The sequence below is a fragment of the Delphinus delphis genome, chromosome 3, assembly GCF_949987515.2.
Source record: "Delphinus delphis chromosome 3, mDelDel1.2, whole genome shotgun sequence".
In the NCBI taxonomy this organism is placed as follows: domain Eukaryota; kingdom Metazoa; phylum Chordata; class Mammalia; order Artiodactyla; family Delphinidae; genus Delphinus; species Delphinus delphis.
The window spans coordinates 119,716,433-119,739,446 of NC_082685.1; the positions used below are offsets into that span (position 1 = coordinate 119,716,433).

At 42.1% G+C, this 23,014-nt stretch overlaps 1 protein-coding gene across 1 annotated transcript; it reads left to right on the top strand.

Moving 5' to 3' along the window:
* The first annotated feature begins 8,544 nt into the window (after window positions 1–8,544).
* Window positions 8,545–22,063, top strand: CD180 (CD180 molecule). The gene is made up of 3 exons (XM_060007021.1): window positions 8,545–8,634; window positions 16,354–16,520; window positions 20,328–22,063. The coding sequence occupies exons 1-3, from the start codon at window positions 8,545–8,547 to the stop codon at window positions 22,054–22,056; spliced, it is 1,986 nt and encodes a 661-aa protein (XP_059863004.1). The 3' UTR covers window positions 22,057–22,063.
* Window positions 22,064–23,014: the final 951 nt, after the last annotated feature.

The window sequence follows — 23,014 nt, forward strand, 5'->3', positions numbered from 1 at the left end:
CTGCCTGGGCCCTCCAGAGACCAAGAAACACGATGATCCTACAGAAAACAAGTTTTGACAAGTAAGGGACAAAGGGGGGTGGGTAGGATGATGAACAGCCATTGCTAAAGGTGAGGTTCAAAAATAAAATATGAAAATCAGAAGGAAGAAATGTTAGAGAGAGACACACAATTGAAGCAAGAACCAAATGCTAACCAAACAGTGCGCCCTGACAAGAAAAAGATTTTCAGAAAGGAAATGCAATAGAAGTGAAATGGCAGATAGACAAGGAAAGAAACGCAGCCTATAACAAAGACGAGGAAAAGAAAGAAGAGGCCTTTTCCTGAGCACAGAGGCCAGGGAGATTATAAGATATGGACCAGCTCTCGAGCTATCTCCATCTGAACAGATATATTCCTACCACTGGGGTTGGTTTGGTTTGGTTTTTAAGTCAGAAACAATAGTAACTTGGTAAACACTTATAGACACAATTCTTTCATGATTATTAAATTAAAAACGCTCAAATGTCAATTGCTCCGGACTAGCAAATCTTCCCTCCAAACCCCCAAACCTTCAATATGTTCCAACTACGCAGGAGCTAGAAGAGAAGTATTAGGAGTAGGTTTTATTACTGCCATTTACGGGCATTGGGACTTCAGGAGTTTACCTGGGGCCAATAGCACCTCTGTCAGGGGGAGGTAGAGGGAGAAGAGTTTGGTTCCAGCTGTGCAAAATTCTGTGGCTTATTGGAGGGACCTTCTCTGCTTTAAAACAGACAGAAGCTGGCGTGTGAAATTCAAGCCATCTCTAGAAATGTGTTTAGAAAACGTGTTCTGATGTTGCCACGTTATAAAGGCCCTGTGTGCAGAATCTTAACCTTTTTCTTCGAATTCCTCAGCTCTTCCCCAAACCCCTTCGTCCTCCACCCAGGGATGGTTTCAAGAACTCCTGTGACTTGAGACACCCTCCGTCACAGGAGGAAGCAGCAACACTGAGCACAGATTGGGTATGCAAACCCAGTGAACCACCTTAATTATCTTCTTCGTATGCACAAATATTTCCTCTCATCCCTACTTAACAATCAGCAGTCGTGATGGGCTCTAATTACAACGATAAATTGGGCCTCGGACAGCCACCTCCTGCTCCATCATTAAAGGGGATATTTACCGGGGCCTTTGCAGTCAATCCATCTCCTCAGTACTGGAAAGACACCACAGCTCACAGTGGTCACCGGTTCCGAGCAGGGAAGCACTCAGTGGCCCCAGCAGCAGCTCATAGCCATGGATTCTGCACAATTAAGAAAACACATCTGCATGAAATGAGGAGTGGACCAGGGGCCTGGGGACCAAGTCAGCATGTCCTTGGCATTTACTAAGTCCAGATGTCTTTATCTTCTGGGCAGGAAGTCAGAGTCTGTCCAGATGGCATCTTGATTGCTTTCGGCTCAGCTGATTAAATTTCTAAGGCTGACATCTCTTCCAAATACCCTCTCCATTCTATGAAAATGTGGTTGTCAAATAGTGCCAGGAAGAGTCATCTGAAGATGGCAGAATGAGAGGGCCCAATTGAGAACCTGAGTGCCTGGGACATAGAGCCAGGCAAATTTCCTGCCACATGTCTGGGACTTTGGGATTCTTTCTGCTACAAGCAAGGGAATTTCTGGAGCGGCAATACTGAGGGGCAAGATTGTGGCTGGATCAGAGATCCAGTTAGGAGTCCTGGCTCCTCCACTTTCTGACCTGTGACCTTGTGCATATTCCTAAGCCACTCTGGCCTCAGTTTACTCACCTATAAATCTGGGATAACAAAAGGAATCACTTCAACAAGCTGTTCTGAAGATTTATGAGATCATGCACATCAAGTGCTTATAAGAGAACCAGGCACATGGTAAGGGTTCCCTGCATACATTTTATTAGTACATATGGCCCTCTGTATCCACAGGTTCTGCATCGACAGATTCAACCAACCATGGATAGAAAATATTTGAGGAAAAAATTCTAGAAAGTTCCAAAAAGCAAAACTTGAATTTGTCACAAACTAGCAGTTATTTACACAGTATTGTATTAGGTATTATAAGTAATTTAGAGATGATTTAAAGTATAGGGGAGGATGTGTGTAGATTCTCTGCAAACAGTATGCCATTTTATATGAGACTTGAGCATCTGTGGATGTTGGTATCCATTGGGGTCCTGGAATCAATACCCCACAGACACTTGGGATGACTGAAGTCTTGTTAATTTTTGTTCCTGGCTTTACTTTGCCTTCTGAAGAGGTGCTCCTTAAAAACACAAACCTGCATGAGGGCAAGGGACCAGCCTGGTCACTTGCACATGCTTTATACCAGAAATAATAAATAATTCTTTATAGTCCTTTATGGGTTACCTTTCTTTCACAAGCACTCTTGAGAGGTAAGCAAGGCAGACGGTATTTCTCTTTTACTGAAGTTGAGGCTCTAAGAGGGTAATGACTTGTCCAAAGTCACATCGGTAGCTGTGTCTGAAGATAGAAACCCATAAAGGCTGTTGAACTCCTATCTGCTACAGATCCTACTCATACAAGGAAGTCAGTGTTGCAAATGGAGCAGAGGAATGAACATGCTCCCCTCCGACCACCACCATCCCACCCCCAACAAACACTTCTGGTCATGCCAACGGGACACGCGGAGCATCACCAGGATGAAGAAAGGAGGCCATGGTGATATTTACAGAAATTGCTGCCTACCTCTGCTACTTTAGAAACTCCTTTCCTCCTATGCTTCACTCTAAAGGGCTGTGGGAACTTAAACTAATACTATGCTCACAGGAAGAAGCCTGACAAGAGACAGGATGTGGAAAATGTTTCAGAAGGCCTAAAAGTCAATGGCTTAATAATAATGTGAATAATCTCAGCTCTTAGGACGTTAGACTCACGTTAATCGTTTACATTCTTAAAGGAAAAAAGATGGCAGGGTTGGATTAGGTTATTTTAAAGCTTATTTTTAGCTTTAAAATTTTTGATGTTAATGGACCACTATTAGGACCCCTTTATTTCAGAGTGGAGAGTTTACCTGAGAATCCCAATTCCCAGTCCTGTGCCCCCATATCTCACTGCCTGTTAATATCATTAACTTAAAGCTTGAGAGAAAAGCCCTAAGGATGCTTTTAAAATTTCTGCCTTTATAAAACACACCAGGTGAAAGAGAAGTTAGTAGATGGCACTTACCGTATGGTTAATTAGAAGTTAAAGCTGGGGCTTCCCTGGTGGCGCAGTGGTTGAGAGTCCGCCTGCCGATGCACGGGACATGGGTTCGTGCCCCAGTCCGGGAAGATCCCACATGCCGCGGAGCGGCTGGGCCCGTGAGCCATGGCCGCTGAGCCTGCGCGTCCGGAGCCTGTGCTCCGCAACGGGAGAGGCCACAACAGTGAGAGGCCCGCGTACCGCAAAAAAAAAAAAAAAAAAAAAAAGGAAGTTAAAGCTGGACAAATATTCCATTTTTTAAAATAAACTTATTTATTTATTTTTGGCTATGTTGGGTCTTCGTTGCCGTGCGCGGCTTTCTCTAGTTGAGGCGAGCGGGGGCTACTCTTCGTTGCGGTGCACGGGCTTCTCATTGCGGTGGCTTCTCTTGTTGCGGAGCACAGGCTCTAGGCGCACGTGCTCCAGTAGTTGTGGCACTCGGGCTCAGCAGTTGTGGCTCGCGAGCTCTAGAGCGCAGGCTCAGTAGTTGTGGTGTGCGGGCTTAGTTGCTCCATGGCATGTGGGATCTTCCCAGACCAGGGCTCAAACCAGTGTCTCCTGCATTGGCAGGCGGATTCTTAACCACTGTGCCACCAGGGAAGCCCCAAATATTCTATTATGTTATGCATATTTCCAGAACCATTTATGTGTAACTGGATGACCATGGAATAGTGAAACCTAGTTTTGGGGAAATGTCCCAAATCAGAGAGATTTTAAATTGTTATAACATGGGCCCCAGGGAATGGATATTTCCAGTATCGATCATCTCTGGAAGAGGGTAAATCCTGGGGCAGGAAATTCAAGGAAGAACCCCCCTGTTTCCCTGGGTACAAAGCCAAGAAGGCTTGGACTCTGAGATGTGAAAAGGGCCGTAGTATTTTTGTGATGGAGAGGAGCTGGTGATGCCATGGGAAGACACTGTATCTGCTTTGATGGTGGTGGTGGCAGCAGTGCCATCAATCACAGGGCAGAGAAAGAGCCGGTTCTGGAGCAGCAGGATAAAGGCTGGCATCTTGAAGCCGTCAACACAACTCAGTTTGAACTCAAGCATGACATGAGAAGAACCATGTCCCCTCTCCAGGTGGCAGAGGCCCGTTAGCATCGCTTGCTCTGTCTAGCCTGGGGACCTCACAAGAGACATCAGCTGCAAGGCAGCAGTTACACAGCACAGTAAGCAGGCTTGAGGGCTCTGTTTACGTGTGCCCACAAGGTAGCACACCCTCAGATAGAAGTGGGGACAACTTCTGGCCTTTATGGCTCTGAACCTTGTGTCATAATAATTTGGTAAAGTAAATAAACAAATATGGAGAAATATAACGATAAAGAGTAAAACTGACCGTAAAATGCATTTGAATATTCAAGTTAAAGTAGCATTTTAGATGCAAGTAGATTTAATCGTCTGGAGTCAGTGGGGAAAGCAGGCGTGACCCAAAAAGCAGAACAAAAACTAAATGTACAAGAAGAAAAAAAAAAAGGACAGTTTAATACCAACTGGTGCCCATAAGCTACAACAGATATTAAACATCTAGTTCTTTGCTAAAGTTGGATCACAAAAGCGTATTTTGGTTTGCACACCCTTGGAAGAAAACAAACTAGCCGTTGGGTCATTGCTAAGAAAAGGCATAAAGAGCCAGACAAGGTATCCAAGGACCTCACATCGCTCCCCAGGCTATAATCACCTTGAAACACAGGAAAGTGAGTTCACAGGTCTCCCAGACATGAAATTGGGGGTTCTATGGAGTCACCCATGGGTGACAGCTGACACTAGGGATGAACTGCATGGAAACCTGGTGCAAAACAAGACAGAATACAGCAACAACAAAGAATGGTTTGGGGTTTGTATGTAAATATGTAATATAAGGGTACTTGAACTTTATAAAAACTTCTGGGGTCCACAGATCTGTCGTTTCCCCACTGACATGGGTACCAGTCTGTAGAAATAAATGAGTTACCGGTGCCTTTTCTCATCTTCTCCTTTCCCTCTCTGTATCTCTGCAAGACCTAGTCCTTGTAACAGGTAACAGCAGTCCATCCCTAAATGGCACTGTGAATGAATTAAGATTGCAGCAGTCATGATATGATGCCCATAGCTCCAGCCAAACCTCTCTATTTTTTATATTTGTGGAAGGGGTAAGACCACCTCCATTAGTAAAGAAAGAGCGATTGTCAACAAAGAGCCAATGTAACTCTGTTTTATTGGCTCAAGCCAATGACTGTTAGATAAGTAAAATGGAAATCATTGTTTTGAAATAGAATAATGGGATTTTAAATTTTTTTTAGTTTTTTATTTTTTTGTGGTACGCAGGCCTCTCACTGTTGTGGCCTCTCCCGTTGCGGAGCACAGGCTCCGGACGCGCAGGCTCAGCGGCCATGGCTCACGGGCCCAGCCGCTCCGCGGCATGTGGGATCTTCCCGGACCGGGGCACGAACCCGTGTCCCCTGCATCGGCAGGCGGACTCTCAACCACTGCGCCACCAGGGAAGCCCCAATAATGGGATTTTTAGATGAAGTGCCTTATAAATAGTTCAACTCCATCATTTTGCAGATGAGGAAATTTCACAGCCACACACAACTAGTTAATGGCAAAGCTAGGAACAGAATTCAACTCAGTCAGTGCCTTTCTTGGGAGATTTGGAAAATATTCAGATAAAGAGACTGTTTGGGACTATAATGCATGAACTTGTGACACAGCTGAAGGAACTAGAGATTTTTAACCTAGAAAGGGGATAGTTCAGGTACATAATAACCATTTTCAAATACCTTAAGGACTGTCAAGTAGTAAAAGGTCTTGAACTTGTCCTGCTGGCCTGAGGAAACAAGGACAATTGTGGGGAAGTTAGAGAAGACTTTAGCAGTTCACCATAATATAAAATGTTTTAAATGGTCAAAATTTGCCAAAATAATTCATTGGGAGATAGTAAGCTTTCTGTCACCTAAGGCAGTTCAGGAAAGACTGGAAGATAATGTAGTGTGTATGTTTTGTCCATGGACATGGGTGGGGTAAGAGGTGTGGAGGAGAAAATTCAGGCATGAAAATCATTTGGATGGGGTGACCTTTAAGAGTATGTGATTCTTAACAACCTGGAATCAAATAAGGGTTTCATTCTTGCCTCCAAACTCAACAACGTATCTTCCCATCTGTTTGCAATAGTTTAAATTTTAATCTATTTCATATTTCAGGGTACTATGCCCTGAATATTTGATTTGAATGCTGTGGCAGAAGGTCACTCATATTCATTTATTTTCATTTACTCTTATACACTTGCAGTGAGTCTTTTGAATCCATTATGCAAACATATGCAAATCATATGCAGATAGTGTATCCTCAGAAAAATGACAAAATCTTATGGCCTTAACTGAGCCATCAAACCTGTGTTTAAGAGGGAAAGTAATATGCCTTTTGAATGTCTCTGGGGCAGGAGACAATTTCCTGAGAGTGATATTTACATGACGTTGGAATTGGTTACTCAGAGGAGTCTTTGCCTCACATTCTTCACATTTATGTAGGACTTTGAGGTTAAGAAAGTATTTTCACGTAAATGATCCCATTGGATCCTCATAATTACCCTGCGATGTTGGCAAAACAGGAATTGGAATTCTTGTTTTATTATTCAGATGGGAAATAGACTCAGAAAAGTCAAATGACTTGCCCAGGTTTGCTCTGTTGGTAAATGATGGGTCTGAGGCTTCAAAGTAGATCTCTTTTCAGTCCAAGAACTCTTCCATGACGCTGTGATGCGTGTCTTCTTCAAAGCAAGGTGGTTGCCATCAGTCTGGGTTTGCTTGGACGGCGTTTCACCAAAAGCATCTTTGAAGGTGTTTTGTTGATGAGGATGGCGTTTTAGGGGTGACCAGAAAAGTCTAATTATTTGTAGTAGCCCTAGCACAGTGCCAACTACATAGTTTCTCTAACCACCCCCTGCTTTTTCGCATCTGCTTTGAAATCTCCAGATGAAGAACTTTCTTCACACCGTACACTCTTCAGCTTTTTCAGGAGGCAAAATCCTTTCTTAAACTATCAGGAGTAATAGCACAGTCTCTGCAGTGAGACTGTCTGGATCTGAAGCCCTAATCTACCATCTTCTACTTGTGTGGTCTTGGAGAGGTCATTTATTCCTCTAAGCATCCGTTTCTACATCTATAAAATGGGGGAAATAATAGCACCTCTTTGATAGAGTATATGATAAGGAGATATCTATAAAACAAAAGAAAACCTACTTAGACACGTAATATGTGCTCAATAAATGGTAGCTACTCTAATTATCATATTAGTAGTTGTAACACAGTAGTGGTAGTAGTATTATTCTCTCAAGGTATTGTGAACTCTGATGCTAAGAATTGGCTCTTGGAAATGGAATGGGAGGACAGTAACACCAAATATCTCCTATATGTCAAAGGACTGGAGAACAGACAATGTCTGAGGTAGCCAAATTCAGCCCAGTGAGGAATACACGAACTTTAACTTTCTTTAGTCACAACCATATCTTGCATCATAATGAGGGTAGGTGCAATCCTGTTTTGAAGGTATTTCTAAGAAAACATAGAGCCAAGGCTGGCACCCTTAACTCTTCTCTCTCTTAGTCAGACTGCTCTGTATACGGAAGTGGCCTCTACTTCCCTGGGTCACCTTGGGAGGGAACAAGAGGGGATTCCACTCCAGCCGCCTTAGCAGGCCTGAATCACGGGGTCAAGGGATGGATTTGTCCTCCTCCTGTACCAAGACTAGAAGTGGGTACTGTGAAGGTGGCCAAGGCAGCAGCTCCACTCCCTTTCTGGGATGACCCTGCTCCCTCTTGCCCTAGTTCCCAGCTCCAGCAGGTGCCACTGCAGGGTACTTTCCCTCTGCCCCCCACAGAGTGCTCTGCCCTTCCAGCGTGCCCCAGCACCTCTCCTGGTCACTCACCTAGGCCAGCTAACAAGGTGGCCTCCTCCGTGAGGACAGACTTCTGCTCCCACAACCTCTCCGATGGAAAGGGACCAGAAGCTGTTGGAGCTGGCCAAACCGTTGAAGCTCGCCTAGGGTCACTAGGAACCATGACCCCGAGAGTCCATGTGACCAGCGAAAAGGAACTGCACAACTGATTCATGTTGGCCAGGAAATGCACTGGGCCATTCTGAGGCTGGGTGCTCAGCTATTTTGGGCAAGAATGGGTACTATGCAGAAAGGACTTCCCCTTTTTTGCAGCAAAAATCCACCAACTGCTGAGCCGTCAACAGCATTTCTTGTTCTCAGATTACCCTTCTGAGCACTCTCTGGCTGCCAGATTATCGAGGCCATCATAGCTTGATTCAATTTCACAGCTCCAGGCATTAGCTAACCTTACCAAGCTGGGTTGCCTCGGTCCTGTGATGGCTCCCCGTGTCGGCTGCTTCCTGTTGGCGGTGCTGATTTCTGCCAGCTGTAAAGTCGCCACCTCCTCAGATCCAATGTGCACTGAGGTGAGTCCAAACTATTTGTCTTTGTCCAGATTAAACCACCTGGAAATGTTGAGATTCAGCGTGCAGTCCTATCTGAGCCTTAAAAGGGCAACGAGGTGTGCAGGAGTTTTTCTTTACAGTGAAAAAGGAACCAAAAAGCTCAGGCGGGGAGATGATCTCAAAGGTTCATAGTAGGAAGAAGTGAGGGTTGTTTTCCTCTGCAAACAATTTCCCCCAAATAATCCCAGTTGGGACATAAGATGTCAACAGGGTCCCAGTGCAAAGAGCAGACCTCCAAACCTGCTCCCTAGCATGAAGGAGCGTTTGTCCAACCTCCCGGCACATGGCCACTTCCCCAAAGAGTCCTGCTTCAGAAAAGTGAGATAAAGTAGAAGTGGTAGGAGAGGAAGCTTTTGATTTAACAGTTTGGCCCTTTTTCAGGTGAAATTCACTCCAGCTTGCCCACTCCTTCCTCTTGTCTTCCTTTCCTCATTCATTCTTCCTCTTCAGTTTCAGCAAAATTAACACATACTGTATATATGCTCATGTGACCACCATGAATTTATCAGGCCCTATCCTGAAAACAAGGGTTTGGTTTTGTTTTGAGTTCAGTAAATTTTTTATTGAAGTAAAATATACATACAGAAAAGCTCACCAGTCCTAAGTGTAGAGCTCAATGAGTTCTCACCAAGTGAACACATCCATGTGAGCAGCACACAGATCAAGAAACAGAACTTTCTCAGCACCTCAGAAGCCCTCTCCTGTCTCCTCCCGGTCACTAGCCCCCAAGACCATCCAGTACTCTCGCTTATATCACCAAAAATTGACTTTGCCTCTTTTTGAATTTTGTGTACATGAGACCATACAGTGTGTACCCTTCTGTGTCTGGCTGCTTCCACTCCATATCAAACACGTGATATTTATATATGATGTTGTGTGCGGCCATCATGTGCTCCATTAATCACTGAATGGTATTCTGTTTTATTAGTGAAACTATTTATTTATACATTCTACTGTTAGTGGACATTTGCATTGTTTTCAATTTTTTGCCTATTATGAACGTTGCTGCTTTGGATATTCTTACCTAGGTCTTTAGTCAACAAATATTTATTAGATGTATAATAGGGAGTAGATGTATTTGGTCATAGGGTACACATATGTTTAACTTCAGTAAATATTGCCAAACAGTTTTTTGATGGGTTGGTACCCATTTATTCTCACCAGCAATGGCTATGAGTTCTGATTGCCCTACAGTCTCACTGACATTTGCTATTGTTTGTTTAAGAACATTAGCTCTTCTGATGGATAGCGGTATTTCACTGGGATTTTTAATTTTCCTGATAAATAATTAAATTGAGAATATTTATGTATCCTTGTGTGTGTTTGTGTGCGTGTGTGTGTGTGTAAGTGCCTATTTCAAGTCTTTGGCCCATTTTCTCTTACGTTGTCTGTATTTTGTTTTTTGTTTTTGTAGTGGTTCTTCATGTATTCTGGATACAGGTTCTTTATCACATTACAAATATATTCTCCCACTCTGTGGCTTGCCTTTTCACTCTCTTGACATTTTTTGATGAACAGAAACCTTTTATTGTAATATTGCTTGATTTACCATTGTTCCTTTGTTTATTTTCAGTGCATATCTGTTCTGTTTAAGAAATTTTTGCCGGGACTTACCTGGTGGCGCAGTAGTTGAGGGTCCGCCTGCCAATGCAGGGGATGCGGGTTCGATCCCTGGTCCGGGAGGGTCCCACATGCCGGGGAGCAGCTGGGCCCTCGTGCCGCAGCTACTGAGCCTGTGCTCTAGACCCCGCGAGCCACAACTACTGAGCCCACGCGCGGTAACTGATGGGGCCCACCCGCCTGGAGCCCATGCTCCGCAACGGGAGAGACCACAGCAGTGAGAGGCCCACACACAGCAGCGGAGACCCAGCGCAGCCTAAATAAATAGATAGATAGATAGATGACAGATAGATAGATAAATAACTTAAAAATAAAAAGAAGTTTTTGCCAACGCAAGGCCATGGAGATATTATCCTATGTTTTCTTCTGGAAGTTTTATCATTCGGTATTTATTTCTAAGTTTCACATGTACATTTACAGTCCATCTGGAATTGCTTTTTGCCTATGATGTGAGGTAAGAGTCAGGATGAATTTTTTAATAAAACTTTTTGTTTGAAAAAAATGTCAAACCTTGACAAATTCTAAAATATTCTAAAAATATTATAACGAACACTCGCAAATACTCCACACAGAACCTTCCATGATTAAATGCTCTGTGTGTGTATTCATGTAGGTATGTGTATCATAAGTAACAAAATTAGATCTATGACCAGGTTTCTGGAGGCTGACCAATATGCAAAGAGTAGCTGGAATTCAGTGTTCTGTGATTTGCACTCAGGTAACATGTTAGATGTGCTCTTGAATAATTGCTTGGGAGTGTAGGCATGCCTCCTCATTTCAGATGGGCTCATCTTGACTATTCTGTCCCGTTAAAACCATGGCAGGAGACAGTCTTTTGGGTCTAGGTATGGGGAGAGTGTTTAAGTAGAGCTCTATTTTAAGAGAACTCCAAGTTCATGGATACAAGGGCTTCCCAATAGCTCTAGACGATGACAATGATGTTTTGATGATCCAGGGAAATGCTAACTTTTCTTGTGAGAGTGACGTACATTATTACCTCATTAATCCTCAGAGTTGGTCTGCCAACAGGGGATATTATCCTCGATCTACAGCTGGGCAAAAAAGGAGGCTCAGAGAACACAGCTTGGTAGTTGAGAGCTGGAATTTGAACCTGGGCAGTCTGCCTCAAGACACACAGAAAAAGAACCACTTATAATTGGAGTGCCCCTTGCCTGGAGGAGTTAGACTGACAACCAAGTTTTAGGGCTGTGACCTCTTGGGAGTGTTTTGTTTTATTTTCAGAGAGTCATTATTACTCTGTGATTTGGCTCAGTCAAATTGCTATCTCTGGATAGAGGAGCGATCACCGAGGGAGGGCTGGGGTTCAGTGTCCCAGACTCCTCCCGGCAGAGCTGGCTGCTGTGGGTACCAAGTGCAGAGGAGACATCCCAACAAGTGGGATTAGCACTTGCGTGAAACTCAGAGAATTTGAAATCAGAAAATGATCTCAGCACTTGTGAGGAGAGAAAATATTGTGGAATGGCAGGGGGTTAGAGATGCAGCAGAAAGAAGCAAAATAAGATCCTGATTGAAAAAATGCAAATGAATACCTGGAGGGAAAAGGGATTGCAGACAAAGATGTAGCACTTGGGAGTCCTGCTCTGTGTAAAGGCACAGCTCTGAGGCAGAGCTGGAGATGAAGTGACTGGCACAGGTCCCAGTGCAAATGCCCATGACGTGGATTAGGGACGGGCATGGGGCAGTTGTCCTGAATACCAGCTGGCTTTGTCTCAGCCCTGCTGGCTGCCTAAGTTCACATCCAGAAGGGTCCTGTCTGCGATGGAATGGCCAAAGCAGAAGAATGAGAAAGTGACTTTGGAAACTGACCCTAGACTGAGGTCTAGCGATGAAGTCTGGGTCTATAAAAAGTGGTCATGTGGGGCTCAGAGAAACCACAGGAGCTGCAAAAGCGGTGGTGGGTGTCTGCCTAGAAAAGCAACTGAACCCGTGGTCCTCACAGCTGGCCCAGCCCTGGGCAAAATGGCAGTGGCCACACAGTCAGGACCCAGCAATCCTCTTTTACACCCTGTCCTTTCCTGCTCCGTTGTATTATCATTCTGCTGCCCGGGAATCCTGTGCTATGCTATCAGAACTCACCCCTAGAAAGTTTTGCTGTGAAAACTGACAGTGAATAAGATACAATCTCACCGATGTAGTTCTATGAACAATGTATAACCTGAATCAAATCATGAGGAAACATACAAACCCCAAAGGAGTAACATTCTGCAAACTATGAGCCTGGATTCTTAAAAAAAATTAATCAATGCCAGGAGAGACCAGGAAAGGCTGAAGAATCATTTCAGATTACAGGAGACAAAAGAGACACGGAAATGAGGTGCAGTGATTGTACGGGAGTGTGGCTGTGAAAGCCGTGGCACAAGAGCCCAGAACAGTCTCTGAAATGTGTTTGGTTTTCAAATTTTCTTATGAGCTGCGGTTCTTGTCATTTGCGTCTTTCTTTAGGAATCAAGGGCAGATAGTTCATTGCAGTTTATGTAACTAGAGATTATTGAGCGTTACGACCCTGGCTCGTGGTGGTGGACTTCTCAGTACTCCCGGGAAGTGTCATGCACTGGTTCTTGGGTTTTCACTGGGTTGAAACTGAGCTATTCCTTTCCATTTGCTAGGCGCTCCCTCAGGCCACTGGCTCAGGAGAGCTAGTACTCCATTCCAACTTTGGGAATCACATTAATGCAGTGAAGTGCTTAGTAAAGCGTACAATTTAGTTGTCACGGGCACATTATATTCTGGAAAAGGAGGGAATTGCCAACGTCGAGTCTTTTGCTAACGGACCAGAATAGAGTGAGATGAATTGAGAAAATGCCCCCTTTGTCCACGTATATATGACATCAGCTATGCCAGTGGAGACCAGAAAAGAAAAATGTCTCCTCAAAGCTAATCCAGACCTTAGCAGCTGCACATACATCTTCTCTCTAGGTCTTCCATGTTCAGGGGGACCAAAGAGGGGTCTAGCAGCATGTGTTTTCCCCCACCAGTCAATCAAATATGTTTTAAATGCAAAGTGTGCATTTCAAGGGCATTAGGTAGATTTGTGGCAGTGCCTGAAGGGCTTTGGGTCCACGAAACAATTATGGATTACAAGAAAATATAAATGTGGCAATGACTTTCTTATGTGGCAATGACATCAGTGACTTTCTTAATATTGTCACAATAGAGAAGGAAACCAGTGATTTCCTGTAAATGAGCATGCTCACTGTACCTACAAAAAAGTGCCCAACTAATCAGAAGTTGGAGTGGATAAAGGAAAAAGCAGTTAAATTAGCAACACCTCTAAAATGTCACACTTCAGAGCAAAGGCGGATGTGTGCCATCTTCTGTTTCTAACTAAGCAGACCTGTTTGCAACTCAGGATGAGGACAGCTGCTGATTTAGACTTTCATGGGGCAGGTCTTTCCCAGTCCAGGGCAGTCTCAGTGGGGCATCTAGTGAGACCCCTGTGTGGCACAGAGAAAGCAGGGCCTGAAAGGTTGGATGAAATCACATGGAGCCTGAGATGAGCTGAGAGATGGCCTATGGTTCTGGGATGTCTTTCTTCTTTGTATCCCCAAGTGTACTTTTCTTGGAGATCATTTCTTTCCTTCCCTGGAGCCTCCCCATGCAAAACATACCCCAACAGACCTTCATACCTGCCCCACGATCCTTTACCCTAAGGCATCATCCAGATAAATTATGAGCCCACAATTCTATAGGCTTCTAACTAACCCCTTCCCATTGTTACCTAGTTAGTCCAAGATCTATAACTTGAGTTTGCACTTCTAGCAAGCAGTAAACAACAGACGTCAGAACACCTGACTCTCCTGGGGACTCAGAATGAGGAAGTCCTGTGAATTTATGTGCAGGGCTGTGCCCAAATGTTAGGTCTCGTATCAGCAGCCTACAGTTCCAGAGATTTAAAACTCAGTCATTCTTCAAGATTACAAGACCTATGACCTAAGATCTGTGCCATGCTGCTAGTTCTTTTTAAAACAGGTTGTATTAAGAAAATTTCTAAATATGTACAAAAGCACTTAGTTACAGGGAACCTTGCGTGCATCACTCCACATTCAACAACCATCAACGTTTTGCCCACTGATTTCTGCTATCCACTCCTTCTTTTCTTGCCAAAGTATTTTAAAGCAAATCCCAAGCATCATGTCATTTTGCCTCTAAATGCTTCAAAATGCAACTAAAAATAAGAACATTTCTCCTACATAACGGCAAGGTCATTATTATTAACAAAATTCACAGTTTCTTAGTATTCACTAATATCCTGTCCTCATTCAAAGTTCCCTGATAAAATGTCTTTTCCCAAATGCTTTATTTGAATCAGCATCTAAAGAAGGGCTACTCTATGTCATATGATCCAGAAATCCCACTCCTGGGCATATATACAGACAAAACTATAATTTGAAAAGACACCTGCACTCCAATATTCATTGCAGCACTATTTACAATAGCCAAGACATGGAAGCAACATAAATGTCCATCAACAGATGAATAGATAAAGAACATGTAGTGTATATATATATATATATATATATATATATATATATATATATATATATATAATGGAATACTACTCAGCCATAAAAAAGAATGAAATAATTCCATTTGCAGTAACATGGATGGACCCTAGAGATTATCATACTAGGTAGGTCTTAAAGAAGAAGACGAATACCATTGATTTCACTTATACATGGAATCTAGAATACAGCACAAATGAACTTATTTACAAAACAGAAACAGACTCACAGACATAGAGAATAGACTTGTGGTTGCCAAGGGAGTAGCGGTGAGGGAGGATTAGAGTGGGAGTTTGAGATTAGCCGATGCAAACTATTTTATATAAAACAGATAAACAACAAGGTCCTACTGTATAGCACAGGGAACTATATTCAATACCCTGTGATAAAACATAATGGAAAAGAATATGAAAAAGAATATATATATATATAATATATATACACACATACATATATGTATAACTGAATCACTTTGATGTACACCAGAAACTAACATGACATTGTAAGTCAATTATACTTCAATAAAAAATTTAGAAAAGAAGGGCTATTCTATTATCTTTTGGTCATGTCTCTGAAGTAGCTTTCGTATCTGTCTCTTTTTATAAGAGAAGCCTCCTCTCTCATCTCACTCCCTTGCTCTCCACTTCCGCCAAACATCATTCACATGCTGATAAAACGAAGTCAGTCATGCTATGGAATGCTCCACCTTCTGCCTTTGGCTGACTGCTACCTTGTGGTGCTGTTTACCTGAGATCCCCCAAATCACGTATAGACTGAAAGTTAGGCCTAAAGTCTTGATTGGATTTAAGGTTAAATTTTTTTGGCAATACTTCATAGGCGGTGCTGTGTACTTCATACTGCATCACATCACAAAGAATGTAATATCCGATCGTATTCTTTTGTCGAAGCTAATCTAGAGTTGATTTGTTTGTTTCAAAGTGAAAGGAAACATTGCCATGCATCCAAAATCAAAACTATAAAATTGCGCTCAGGGAAGCCTTGTTTTCATCCCCGCTCCTCCATCTGGTTCCTTCCTTTCCCTTAAATATAACCAGTTTGCGGTTTTTCCCCATGGTTTCTTCTTGTAAATGTAGGAAAATACACACATACCTTCCTTACACAAAAGGTAGCATGCTGTATACCATATACAATATACAATATATACTAATAGACGTTCTGCACCTTGCTTTTTTCACCTTACAATAAACCTGTATATCACTCCATTATCAGTTTATGGAGATCATGCTTATCCTTTTTTCAGCTACACAGGGTTCCATTCAGTGAATACACCATATTTTGTTCAAGTGGTCCTATGTGGATGGATAATCTGATTATTGCCAATATTTTGCTATTGTAAAAAAATACTAAAATGAATAATGTTAGGCATAAGTCGTTTTGTGTTTTTCCAAGTATTATATTTGGTGAAGATTCCTAGAAGTAAGACTGCTGCTCAAAGGATAAAATATGTAATTCTGCTAGATAGTCAACCATATACCATATACTGTCTGATATTAATTTACATTGTTTCTCTCATCAGAAAGAAGCCAACAAGACATATAACTGTGAAAATTTAGGTCTCAGAGAGATTCCTGACACTCTACCAAATACAACAGAATTTTTGGAATTCGGCTTTAACTTCTTGCCTGCAATTCAAAATATAACCTTCAGCAGACTCATAAATCTTATCTTCTTGGATTTGACCAGGTATGTATCTGAGTTCTTTGCCTGTGCTTGATGTTCTACTTAGGTCAAAACACAACTTGCATTCAAATTGTTTCCACGACCTTCTTTTGGGGCACAGGGACAACATGCTTATTCTGCATGTTTACCCTTTCCCATGAAATATTTTTATACACGTAAAATATAATTTAAATAAGCACCAATCAATGGAGAGGAAAGTGGCTTGTTCTCAAACTAGATTGTGTCAGCAGTGCTGTTTATGAAGTTCTAAGGAATATCAATAACAAAACTGAAAATAAATCTTCTACTAGATCAGATGCCACATCATAGTATATTTTAACATAGTTGACTATTAATGGGTGTGACATTTTAAGAAAAAAATTAGAGGAGAAATACATGCCATCTACTAATTTTTTCGTGAAAGTTGGTAAAAAAGAGTTCCATTATTTGGTTTCAGAGGCAGAATTAGGATTCTAAATGCTGAACCAGTGCTTATGAACCAGCAGGCAGAAGTATCATAAGAAAATAAGGGAAGAGAGTGAAAGGGAAATGCAGCTGGTGTGTGTGTGTGTGTGTGTGTTTGTGTGTGTGTGTGTGTGTGTGTGTGTGTGTGTGTGTGTGTGTGTGTGTAATGGGGGAAAGGGCTCTGTATGTGGATGAGGTCTGCACCCCTTGCAGCAGCTCTACTTATTCTACTTTGGTCCTTCAACTTAAGCTTCTACAGAGCAGGAGAGTATTCACATACATAGAACTGTACGTTCACATCTGCATAACAACCACTGGGAGGTAGGTATGGTACATACTGCCATCCCACTTGTGTTAGATGGGAAAACAGAGGTTCAAGGAGATTTTATGAGGTTGCTTAAGGTCACAAGGGAAGGAAACTGGGACTCTGCTCTCCTGACTCCCAGTCCAGAGTCCCCCAAATAACCCTAGGCTACCTCCCAGCCCAGACTCCGTTAGACACAATTGAGAGAAAGCCTTGCCCTTTCAGATCTTTCTGTTACCTACCTAGTTTTGCCACAAAGAAATTTACTTTCCCTCTCCTTTATCATTTCTCATTTTCAGATGAGATGAGTTTGACCACATTTTTAAGAAGTGTTGGGCCAGGATAGCTTTTGTAGCTGAAGAACTTTTAGTTTCCTCTACTGCTATTTTGAAAAAGTGATAAAAATAGGACCTCATACTTTCTAAAACCTCCTCCTCTGCTCCCCTCCCCACCTGTTATCTGGACACATGAGGCACTGTTTTTATTACTTAACACAGTCGTGGTGTCCTTAGCTTTACCAACTTGCTTTCTATCCCCTTTTCTCATTCTTCTGTCTTGCTTTTCAGATCTTCCTCTCTGGAATCATTTTCCTTTCTCCTAAAGCACCTCCTTAGACATTTCTTTAGTGAGTGTCTGTTAGCAGTCAACTCCCTCAGTTTTTGTTTTTCTGAAGATATCTTTATTTCACTCGGATTCTTGAAAGATAGCATTTTCTGGCATATGATTCTAGGTGGACAGTTGTTTTTTTCTTGGCCCTTTGAGGCTATCATTCCAGTCTCCCACTGTTGCTGTTGGGAGGTCATCTATCTGTCTAGTTATTTTTCGCATGTTGGCAATCTGTCTTTTCTTCTCTGGACAGTTCCAATAGCTTCGCTTTGTCCTTGGAATTCTGTAATATCACAGTGATGCACTGTGTAGATCGTCAGGCTCCTTGAATCTGAGATTGGCGTCGTTCATCAATTCTAAAATATTCTAGCCACTATCAATTTGAACTCCGGTTTGCCCCCATTCACTCCTGTATCTCCTTTGGATCTCTGGTGAGACTTATACTGCATCCTCTTATCTGTCCTTTATATATCTTAATCTCTCTTTCTTGTTTTCCAACTCTTTGTTTTTTGGACTACATTCTAGGTAATTTTCTCATATTTACTCCTAGTCCATTAATATCCTCTTCAACTGTGTTTAATCTCCTGTATAAACTATCCATTGGCTTATAATTTCAATTATTAACTTCTCCCATTTCAATAAGTTTCACTGATTTTCCATTTTACAAATATATGAGATCAGTTTTAATATTTTTTCCTTCATCATACTTTTGGTTCTTGGTGTTACCTTTAAACATATCAAACATATGTTTGACGAAAGCATATTTATTATATGTTCTGATAATATTCAGTACATATCAGCTATGTAATATATTCTTTATATATCATATATATGATATATATATACATACACATTATCCGATATATCTGATAACTCTGGCATCTGCTACCTTTTAAAATCTGATTCTGTAGAACTTTTTTTTTTGGCTGACTTAAGCTAATGTGTTTTCCTTATGTGTTTATTGAATTTTATTTTGAGCTCACTTATCATGTGGAACTTTGTGTAAATCTTTGTTTAAAATGTTTTCCTGGAACTAGATAATACCAATGAATTACTAATATTTTCATGTGTGACAATGGCATCATGGCTATGGAAAATAAGCCTTTTTTTTGGAGATGCATACTGAAATATGTATGGACACCTAGGATTTGACATAAAATAATTTAGGAGAGAGAAGTAGGTATAGATGAAGCAAAGAAGCAGATGTGGCAAAAATGTGAGAATTGTTGCATTTGTGTGAAAGATATATGGAAGTTCATCGTACTATTCTCTTTACTTTTATGTAAATTTGAAAGTTCTTCTTATAAAAAATTCAGTAAGTACCTGACTCCAGAAAAGGTTTCTCTTTACTTCTGCTAGTTACCTAAAGTCACTACCATCCTGCAACTGCTTTAAGCTAAATTTTCCACTTGGGTTTCTTTGGGGAAGTCCACAGAGGTAGCATAAATTCAGGCTACAGTTCTCATAGGTGGAAGCTTCTGGTTAAAGGATCTCAGAGGAGACTTTTCTTGTTGTTCTTGTTGTTGCTGTTCTACCCAGAGCCAAGGCCAAGACAAAAGCATATCCTAAAAGTCTCCCTCTGTGAGTTTTCTTTTTTAAGTTCACCCACTGAAAGGATCCTTTGAGGGTCTTGGTAGTTTGCAGGTTTTGATAAGACCTCCTATCCTGTCCCCAAGTTTGTCTCCTGACACTGGTCTATGTGGCTCATTAACACCCAGGCTCTAGGCCACTAGGGATTGGCAAGTATTGACAGATATGACAAAACTAGCTCCAGAACTCCCTTGGTTCTATGGATTCAAGCTTCCCTTTGACAATGCATTTCTAAGTAATTCCCTTACTGACCTTCAGGGGAGGTGTGTGTGTGTGTGTGTGTGTGTGTGTGTGTGTGTGTGTGTAATCCAGTATTTTTAAGTGTACTATCAGGATGGGTTTCTCTGAACCTCTAGTGTTCCATATTTCTGTGGGGCATTTTCATATATACCATTTGAATCACAACCATTCTACAAAGTAATCATCGTTGCTATAATTTAGAGAAGAAAAAACTGAGGTTGAAAAAAGTTGTGACTTGCCCAGGATGACACAGATTCATACTTTACATAGCATATGTTATACATTATGTAGTATATAAGACATATTTTATATCACTTATAACAGTAAATAATAGTTTGATTTTGCCTACAATCAAACCACTAAACTGTTCCAAACACAAACCTCTGAGAGTTCAATCTAAAATATCTGGAAAAAAATTCTAAATCAGAGTGTTCAGATCTGAGGCTAGTCATTAACTCAACAGGCCATCTGTGGGTACTGAAGAAAGTTTATTATGTTTTACTTTGAATAATAACGTACACTGTTTTTACTATACACAAAAGATGGCTTTGTTACTATAGGTCACTGTGACAGAATTTTTTTCTTTTCCCTAATTAATTCTTATTAAATACTGTTATCTTTTTAAGGTGCCAGATTAACTGGGTACATGAAGATACTTTTCAAAACCATCATCAACTGAACACCATTGTGTTAACTGGAAATCCCCTGATATTCATGGCAGAAACATCACTTACCGGGCCCAAGTCGCTGAAGCATCTTTTCTTAACCCAAACAGGAATATCCAGTCTTGAGTTTATCCCAGTGCACAACCTGGAAAACTTGGAAAGTTTGCATCTTGGAAGCAACTGTATTTCCTCCATTAATCTCCCAGAAAACTTCCCAACACAGAATCTGAAAGTCCTGGATTTTCAGAATAATGCTATACACTACATCTCTAGTAAAGACATAAACGCTCTGGAACAGGCCACGAACCTAAGCCTTGACTTCAATGGCAATGACATTAAAGGCATTGAGCCTGGGGCTTTCAATTCAAAAATCTTTCAAAGTTTGAAATTTGGAGGGTCTCTCAACTTGTCTGTTATATTGAAAGGTCTACAGAACTCTACTATTCAGTCTCTTTGGCTGGGGACATTTGAGGACACTGATGACCAAGACCTCACTTCAGCCACATTTGAGGGACTTTGTGACATGGCTGTTGAGAGCATCAACCTACAAAAGCACCATTTCAGTGGCTTCTCACCTTCTACATTTCGGTGCTTCACTCGACTCCAGGAGTTGGATCTGACGGCAACTCACTTGACAGGATTACCCTCTGGAATTGAGGGTATGAACTCTCTCAAGAAATTAGTTCTCAATGCAAATAGTTTTGACCAATTGTGTCAAATCAATGCTGCCAGTTTCCCATCCCTTACAGACCTCTCTGTCAAAGGCAACAGGAAGAAACTTGACCTCGGTGTCAGGTGTTTGGAAAAACTAGAAAATCTTCAGAAACTTGATTTAAGTCACAGTGATATTGAGGCTTCTGACTGTTGCAATCTGCAACTCAAAAACCTGCCCCACTTGCAGTACTTAAACCTGAGCTACAATGAGCCCCTTGGTCTCGAGGATCAGGCGTTCAAAGAATGTCCTTGGCTAGAACTACTGGATTTGGCCTTTACCCACCTGCATGTTAAGCCTTCACAAAGTCCTTTCCAAAACCTCCATCTCCTGCGGGTTCTGAATCTCTCTCACTGCCTCCTTGATACTAGCAATCGGCACCTTCTAGAAGGCCTGCTGGATCTCCGGCATCTGAATGTACAGGGGAATCACTTTCAAGATGGGAGCCTCTCAAAGACCAACCTACTTCAGACAGTGAGTAGCTTGGAGATTCTGATTTTATCCTCTTGTGAGCTCCTCTCCATAGACCAGCAAGCATTCCACGGCCTTGGGAAAATGAGCCACTTAGACTTAAGCCACAACAGCCTGACAGGCGATAGCATGGATGCTCTTAGCCCTCTTAAGGGGATCTACCTCAATCTGGCCGCCAATAACATTCGCATCATCCCATCCCATCTCCTCCCCACCTTGTCTCAGCAGAGCACCATTAATTTAAGTCACAATCCCCTGGACTGCACTTGCTCAAATATCCATTTCATAACATGGTACAAAGAAAACCTGCATAAACTCGAGGGCTCGGAGGAGACCGTGTGTGCAAATCCCCCACCTTTAAGGGGAGTTAAGCTGTCTGATGTCAAACTGTCCTGTGGGATGACGGGTATGGGCATTTTCTTTCTTGTCGTATTTGTATTCCTGCTCATCGTTCTGCTCATATTTTCAGTTAGATTTCTTCTTAGGTGGAAATACCAGCACATTTAGTGCTGAAGATTTCTAGAGATAGAAAATAAAGATGTTTAGCAAAATTGCCCTCAGTAAAGGAACTGTTGTTTGTTAGTGACCAGACTTTTCAGATGGGTTCCTGGAGCTGGGTAGGGATTCCCTGTGCTTTGCTGAATCCCAGAACTAGTAAGTCTCCTGGGAAGGTAAACTGACTAGGGCCAGAGGGCCAGATGCAGCTGTGAGAGACACAGAGCCTTTTCCTCACACGGAAGGTGGCTAGAAGTTGAGGAGGACCCATGGCAGGGAAGGGCCAGGAGAGTAACCTACTAGGACGCCATCACTTCCATTCATGAGCATCCTTTGAAGCACCTCCCACCTTGACCCTAAAAGGAGGTCATCAACTCCCACAGCTTGGCAGTGCCAAGGACCCCAGCTCCCCAGCTCTCTCCCCCACAGCTCGGACATTGTGCTTGGGTCTGAGTTCTCAGTAATGTAGCCATTTGGGAAACAAGTTGGAGATAAAGTCTCAAAGCTTATTTTAAATGACAAAGAGAGAACAAAGAATTTAAAAGAAGAGGCTGAAAAATGAATCTTGCCATCAAATTGACTTCGTTAACCTCCTTAATCCCTACTTCTCCAAGGATTCTACAATGCCTCTGCAGTGCAAATAGCTCCAAGAAAAAAAAAAAAAAAAAGACACCCCTGCCAGGATGCCCCTCCCCCAGGGTTTAGGAGTTTTGCACATTGGCCACCCTCACTTCAGAACCAAGGAGACTTTTTCTACCTACCTGGTGTTCTCGCTCTCATTATGTTACAGATCCTAACTTACAGGTGGGCTGCGGTCCAAACGCTCTTCTCATTTGAATGTCTGGTCCTTAGAAGCTTCTTTCTCACAGGAACCGTGAGATAAATGGTGGTTTGGTTCCCAGGCCAGCTCTCTAAAGCCTATTCACCGGGGACAGCAACTGAGATAGCACATTTACAATGAAAAACTAGT